Below are 8121 nucleotides of genomic sequence, written 5' to 3' on the forward strand. Positions count from 1 at the left end.
CACACCTGTTCGGGGGATTTATAGTTGGTCATGTTATTTTTATTGAATTTCAGAGAAATTATAATAATTTTATCCAAGACTAAAACTGTACAGTTTTAAAAGTTATTGCGTTTGCTTATTTCTTTTTAGTGTGAAGATTAGATTTCTGTTCAAATACACTGTGCAAAATCAATACAGTTGTTGGTATGTGTTGGAATAAAATAGACTTTCTTTAATACTTGTTTATTTCTTGTAGAAATGTCCATCAATGACCAGTATTAAAAATTAATCATTTTGTTCCTTGACCTTTTGAAACTAAGTTTCAGAAGATATTGAAAACATTGCACAATATAGACATCTCTGTTGTACAATCAGTTTTCCTAAACACAGTTAATTTGGTCTTGGTTTGACAGAAAGGGACCAAGGCTCCTCAGGCAGCTGGAAAGATTCACACTGATTTTGAAAAGGGATTCATTATGGCTGAAGTAATGAAATTTGTAGATTTTAAAGAAGGAGGCTCAGAAGTGGCTGTCAAGGTAAGTTTTCCTTTCCTTTCCAAATCTCCTCTTATTTCAAGACTTCACTCATTGAAAGTGCATCTGATTCTAATAATAGAGATCAAATCTATTGTTGCTTTACATTTTGGCAAAGAATACAGATGTAGTAGAAAATGCTGTTTTAAGGTATAACAATTATCATACAAATGTGAGCAATTATGAGCCAGCACAAAATTAAAATTTTATGTTGGCAGAGTAGTACTGTCTAGCACTGCTGACTATACTGATTAAAGATAATTATATGAAAGAACGATATGCCATTTTTAGATTATTTCAGAAATATAACACCTAGCACCCATTCATTCTTTTTAAAAAATGAGGCTGCTTTGGGGGTGTGGCATAACAAAATGGCAAATATTTGAAGAAAATGCTTTATTGTACACTTAATTGTAAAATTATTCACCTATTTATAGATTTAAGAAAACGTGTCTCCTATTAAAATCATATACTTGTGTTAGAACCGTATCAGGATTTTCTGACTGTAATCATCGAGTTGTGGTTTTATTATTATTGCTTGAAGAAATTAATGAAATGGTTTTATTCTACTAGATGGATGAGGGCTTTGACTTAATGAAGATGGGGAGTTTGATCTTATTTCTAAACGCTAGAGGGCAGAGGCAGATTAGATGCCCAAAGATGTGCCCTACAACAGAGTTTCCTGTGTTGCGATTAGATCAGTCAGCCAGCTCAGTCAGATTTAGATTTGCATTAAATCTGGCAAGAAAGGATCTCATAGCCTGAACTGAAATTGGGGTTCCTCTTTTCCGAAGAAACTTGTTTTGGGGTGTTGGAAATCTGAAGAAGCAGGAATTCAGTCCTTAGCTAGCCATTGTGCTGTCTTTTTGTTTCATAGCATTGTAACAATAAAAAAGGGAGTTAAATTTAACCTAGTCCAATATTCAGAGCATGCTGCCGAAATGCATTAAAAGGGTTTTTCAAAATTGTATCTTATTGTCTCCTACTTGATAGCTTATATAGTATGCAATAATGCAATTTCAAATGTAGGTTATTCTCAGCTGTATCGCTAAAGGAGATTGTATTGAGCAGCAGGGTTTTAATAGGTCTGTTTGAACCCCACGAAGTGTGCTGTGCAAAGAGGGGTGTGTGTGAGAGAGAGGGAGAGGGAGGAGGGGGAAGAATCTCCTAGTTGGTTTGTGCTGGCATGCATTCCTTCTTGGGAAGAAGAAACAAATAAACAATAACCATATGGAAATATTGTATTGTTTTCTTTAGGCAAAAAAGCTCATTTATTTGTCAAATCATACAAAATACCAACAACAGACATTGAATGAGATATGAATATCTGTAATATTCTGTAAAAGCTCTATTGTGCTAATCAAAATTTTATATACTGTATTTCTAGGAGCTTTGATTTGAGTAATGCCTAGACATGTTGTGCAACCTGGATATTACGATATTGGAGCCGATATGTAAAAATAGAGCAACTTATTTTTCATAAAAATGCAGAGTTCTAAGCAATGATGAAGTTAGAAAAGCCAAAACATTGCATGGACTGTATCTTGGAACCAGTTAATAACATAAGCAATATAAGTCACTGGTTATTTTTGTTTATACTCTTTTGTTTATACTTTTTGGAATTTCCAGGTTCGTTGAGACAGCAGGGGCTATTGGCGCTGACTACTCTCTGTGTTATAAAGCAGATAATTTTAAAGTTTATTTTATATGTGTCTTAACCCTAGTACAGCATAACTAATTTAATGCCAGTGCTGTGAACTATACACTGAATAGCTCTGTGTGGGCTTTGTAGTCTATGGGGATATCACATTATTAGCAATCATATCTGCTTAGGCAAAGCTGGCTTCTACAGATGGCTGCTTTCAAGTGCAAATGAACTGGTTAGACGTGTCTTGTTTAATACATACTCAAGATTCACAAATGGGTATTGATTTTTTTTTTCCCAGCCAGTGTTTCTGATAGCAGTGAAAATGGATTAAATGGCGTCTAGGGAATTTAAAGGAACACAGTCTCTTTTAATTAATTGTGAACTGGTAGCTAAAATACATAATATTGTAGTACTATGTCAGAATGTATTTAATTAAAAGTGATTATGCCCACTTTGTGGAAACAATACATTTGGCCACTTTGAATGAATGAAACAGACTATTCTGAGAATGCAGCACATTAAGCAAGTATCACCCAGCCTTTCTACCACAGAAATGATACCATTTGCTGGCCAGCAACTTAGTTCCAAAGCTGGATGCCCACAAAATCCGGTGGTGGCTGCTGCTTTTCTGTTTTACTCTTCTCTTCTTCCACCAATTTAGCTTTCCTCAGCTGCCAGACATATTGAGATTACACCACCCAGAATTTGGAAGAGTACTACATTGTCAAAGATGGCAGCAGTTGTTCCTTTCTCTTGCCCCCTCCTTTTAACCGTATATAAAAGAAGAAAATGATTGGCATCGTAGAGCATGGATCGCCATGAATATATTACCTCCTTCTCTGGGCTACTTGTGAAAAGGTCTTACTTCATCCAGACTAGCTACCTTTTCCCACTGTCTGCCATCTCAGAAAGTTGAGATGATGGTCCATTTTAAACATCCTATGGTTTGAAATGCAAATGAGGTCAGAAATGAAGTAGGGAAAAGGAAGTCAATGAACGTGCTAAAGAAAGAAGTGACACAATCTTGAAAATTCATAAGAAACCCAAAAGCCTTGGGTGAAGCATTCAAGGAACTCCCCAAGGGTGCTATACCAAATTGTAACACTAAAGTGGCAGAAAATATGAGCATTAAACACATTCTGGAAAGCATACACGTTAACAGTTACATTGCAATATTGCAATCATTTTGATTTAATTATATAAATGAAAAGAAATCCAGTGAAGCTTAATGTGCACTCAAGATACAATGTGAGAACGTGTCAGATTGTTCTCATAATACATTTCACCATTGTATGGGAAAGAGCTGGTATGGTAAAGGCACTGTTGTTAAAAATACACTCTGAATGTTAGTAATACCACATCTGTCCTGGCTTCTTAATAAACTGCATAATCAATGTTTTTCCCATAAATTATCTTAAAAATGCCTTTGAAAATAGAATTGTAGATGTTTGTTGCCATCTTACTGTTCCTTTTTTTTTTAAAGAGAATAGGGCTGTACATAATTCCACAAATGATTTGAAAGGAGTGCTTCAGAAGTTGTATGAACGCCCTGCTACTCCTTAAAGTAATTTTACCTTTTTTGGCCTTTACACAAGCCTGAAAAAGTTGTGGCTGCTTTAAGAGTTTAATGTCAGTGAGCTAACTGACTGCTCAAAACAGCAGCATTTATGTAGAAAAAAACTTTTTAAAAAGTTGGGTACCTCAATGAATAGCAGAGAGGTGCTGTATCTGCACTTAATTCTTGATTGAAGTGCTTCTTATAAATCATTTCCAAGTGAACACAACCTTAATAATAATAATAATTTTAAAAATTAGTTAATTACACAGCCTTGCATTCCAACCTTATCTGAATCAGCCCAGTTCCTGTTTTCTCTGAAGCTGGTCATGCAGAGCAGATCTGTCAATCCTATATAACAAATTAACTTCTAGGAAATAATGAATATATTTTTCTGAATGGTGTGATTTATTCATGTGACATCCCATTCTTTTTGAATGGTCGTGAAGAACATAAAAACTAAGGCCCATTTGCACTTCTCTAAATGCATTACGCTGAAATATATATTCTGTTTTTCTTTCCTTAAATCTGCCCTGTACTTGACAGAAATATTAAGTGCTCACATGACTTTTTGGCAGTCTTGCTTACATCTACTTATAACAGTTTTCCTGTCATTTTTCATTTTCTGGTTCTTGCTGTTCATTCAGTTGTTTTGAGCACTAGAAATTTGAGTAAACATAATGATCATTTGCTTCATTTGGATGCCGTACTGTTTAGGTGAGGCTAAGAGAGTGGTTTTAACCAGTATATTTTACTTTTCTGCCTTGGATTGTGAAGTATCAAAGATATACATTATTACTATATGACAGGCTATTTCAAACAGTGAAAAAAAAGATTTTATGACAAAAGTTACATGATATCTACAGGCGATCTTCCATTTATGTAACATAGACAAGCTAATTCTCAGAATCCTTTTATAGCTCCCTGGCATTTGCAGTATATAATACAGCATTTTTTTCTGGTTTTGTCTGTGTGTGTGTGTGTGTGTGTACTGTACAGTCACATTTACAAGTCCATTACAGAACAGAAGACAGCCATTTTCTCTCGTAGTTTCTACTGTAGTTCTCTGAATCCAGTTACTGTGATTGACGTAAATGCATATTTAGAAAATGAAGAGTGTTTATGGTTACTAGATTGTATAGAGCTTCATTGATTGAAACAGAACAAAAATAAATGGTCTTCCTAAAACTACTTTCTAAATTTTCTTACTCTCATACTTCACAGTATTGGGTCTTAGAATATAAAATGTAAATGTTGGAAGGGATTTGAGTGACTGTTAGTGCAACCCACTGTCCATTGCAGGAATCCACTAGTACAGCATCTCAGACAGACCCAGCCTTTATTTAAATTTGTCCCATAACGAAGTGATCACCAACTTCCATTGTGGTTTATTCCATTGCTGAACAGCTATTAACAGCTAGAACATTTTCCTCAACAACCAACCAAAATCTGCTTCCTTGTAATTTAAACCCATTCTCTATTGTTTTGTCTCATTCCTTGAATGTTTCTGCTCGTAGTCTGTATGAAGCCTTCAGATGCCTAAAAATATGGAATCTTGCCTTCTCTTGGCCAAACCTAATCAATGCCTCCTATCACTCTTCATAAGCTTTTCTTTCCAGGCCTCTTATCCTCTGAAATTTTCTTTTTGTGACATACTGCAGTTCCTTAAATGTTCTTCCTAATTGCAGCACCCCCAAACTGGAGCAGTCTGCCTAGCATAGTATATTAGGAATGCAAAAGTATGGCAGCTCTTTTATTCAGTAAGATTTTGGAAGTTTTAAAAATGTGGGGGAGGTGATTACAAAAATATCTCTTCCCTATGTGTACTTTTAATATTAAATCATACCCATCAATGTAATGGATGTGCAGAATTCTGGTTACCATTTACTTGTACTTCATAGGAGTAAATAAATAGTGTTTATTTATACCAATCCGATTTGCTCAGATCCAGAAGTTTAAAGTTACCAAACATTTATGAATTGTACTGAAAACACATAACTGTTCTTAAAAATAGTATTATCGGTTCTTTATACAGAAACAGTTTTAATGCCATCATCTGTTTTTCTGTGTCTCTTAGGCTGCTGGAAAATACAGACAACAAGGCCGAAATTACATCGTTGAAGATGGAGATATTATCTTCTTTAAGTTTAACACACCTCAGCAGCCGAAGAAAAAATAACTATTCAATCTGTTCATTATTCAGAATTAAATTCTATTACTTAAAAAAAAGCATATGAGTTTTTATTTAGAAAGGGATATCGTGGGGATGGGGCGGGAAAGATGCAAAGTGTATTTCTAACAATAAAGAATTCCCCCCCATATCAAATCCCTGGTGTTTGTTTTGAATTAAATCATGACACCTCCAATGAATGTACAAGTTCACTTAAATGTGAACAGCTCTGCATTTCAAGTGATTAAGACTACTCCAAATTGCAGGAGCTTTCCAGGATCATATTACTCTCTTGATACTTCATTAATCTCCATCATATATGCCAAGCCTGACATGTTTGACAGTGAGGACAATGTGGCTTGCTCCTTTTTGAATCTACAGATAATGCATGTTTTACAGTACTCCAGATGTCTACACTCAATAAAACATTTGACAAAACCAGCCTCTGTGTGTTTGGGGATGTCTGTATTGACTGAATGGGGTGTGCTGAATGCGATACGGCACCTGGTGGATGCTGATTACAGAAGTTTAAGACGTGTGTATGATACAGGAAGTGGCGATGTGGGGCAGCTACAATTGTATCTTAAGAGAAAGCCTTCTTTTGCAATCAGTTGATTAGGACGGCTTAGCAAACTATTAATGTATTTGGAGATTGTGGCTGCAGTTCACTAGAAATCTAGAAGAAATTATGTTTGTGTAGGATATTGACTAAAAATCTTGACAGAAATTAATTATGATTTAAGTGACCTTTGGGAGAAAGCAGGCTGTGCTTTTGAATCCAATTCTTGGAATACGTGAACAAAATATTCTGAAAGTGACTTTCCTTGAAAAGTAAATTGTAGGGTTCTAACGCACTGTGCTGTCCTCCAAGAATAAGGTTGCAGGTCATTGACAGAGACACTGAAAATAATCTTGAATAGAGAAAGGCCATGTTACTTCCACGAATTCGATATTTCCAACAAGATTCTACAGCTGAGCAGTTTTCGATGAATTGTGGGAGAACAAATTAGCGAATAGACTGTTATGTATTCTCTTTAGCCTCTTGATCATTATTGTATGTGTTGTCCTCAACTTAAGACCACCATTGAGCCCAAAATTTACGTTGGTGAGAAAATTTTTTTAAGCGAGTTTGCTCCATTTTACAACTTTTCTCACCTCTTTTGTTAAGGGAATCACTGCAGTTCTTAAGTTAGTAACACGGTTGTTGAGTGAATCTGGTTTCCCCAATAACTGCTTGTCAGAAAATTGCAAAATCTCCTGTTACTAACTTAACAACTGCAGTGATTCACTTAACTGTGACAAGAAAGGTCATAAAAATGGGGCCAAACTCACTTAACACATGTCTCACTTAGTAACAGAAATCTTGGGCTCCACTGTGGTCATAATCAAGGACTACCTGTAGTGTAATTCTGAATTAAACTCTGTTGTGGTCCTTGTCATACCCTTAGAACATACAACCCCATCATGCTTTTCCTTTTCAAAGAAAGCATCATCACTCTGCAGAGTGCAGAGACAGAAAACGAAATATTCAGCTAACGAAAAGAAAACTGAGATGAGAAAAAGAAAAGAGGCTACGTTTACATTAATACCACTCACTGAATTTCCTTGTCCTCCTCCTCTACCCTTGCTTTCTACTTATCATCCTTGCTTTCATCGTGTTCTTGTGTGGTTTCATATATTACCTTAATAAGCATGACTAAGTTCAGGGTTCACATTTAAATAGCTGCACATCTGCTTCTTCGGTGTACAACCTACAATTAGGAATCTTATGTCATTTCCCCAGTGTTGGTCCCTGAACCTTTTCCTTTTCCAAAGTTGCTTCTGAGCTATACTTTTTTTTTTTTAAGAAGGGGAAAATTATTAAATATATCAGGAGTTAATACATGTTAACTACCGGTATATCATTAATTTTAATTCCTGCCCGCTTCCGGGTTGAAGGAGGAATATGACCCGGGGCATTTCACTGAAAGGCTGAGGATATTCTTTACACCCAGGAAAAGAGTGCACCCTTGTTCTAGATCAGGGTTCGTCAAACTGGGGAGTTACAATGCAACAGAGAGTAACAATACTTTTGCTACAAGTGAAGTATCAACAAAGTAAAATCTGATTCTTGCAATGTTTGTAGTTGGCTTCTGTGGTCTTTTCAGGAAAAAAAAGACATATCTTCTCAAAGAGGCCATAACACACGCAAATGGGTATTGAGAGTCAAAAGGGTGGACTGCTCTGCTAAATATTT

The 8121-nt window shown here is 35.7% G+C and overlaps 1 protein-coding gene across 7 annotated transcripts in view; it reads left to right on the plus strand.

Annotated features, from left to right (window-relative positions):
• Positions 1-5944, plus strand: part of OLA1 (Obg like ATPase 1) — a 95503-nt gene extending 89559 nt beyond the window's left edge. For all 7 annotated transcript variants that reach the window (XM_026677694.2, XM_087949700.1, XM_087949702.1 and 4 more), the window contains exons 10-11: positions 393-515; positions 5793-5944. In XM_026677694.2, the coding sequence (XP_026533479.1) occupies positions 393-515; positions 5793-5894 (225 nt within the window). In that variant the 3' untranslated portion in view covers positions 5895-5944. The remainder of the gene's footprint in view (positions 1-392; positions 516-5792) is intronic.
• Positions 5945-8121: the final 2177 nt, after the last annotated feature.

Source organism: Notechis scutatus, chromosome 1 (genome assembly GCF_049901735.1).
Source record: "Notechis scutatus isolate UNSWTSFEM ecotype Mainland chromosome 1, rNotScu1.2, whole genome shotgun sequence".
Taxonomy (NCBI): Eukaryota; Metazoa; Chordata; class Lepidosauria; order Squamata; family Elapidae; genus Notechis; species Notechis scutatus.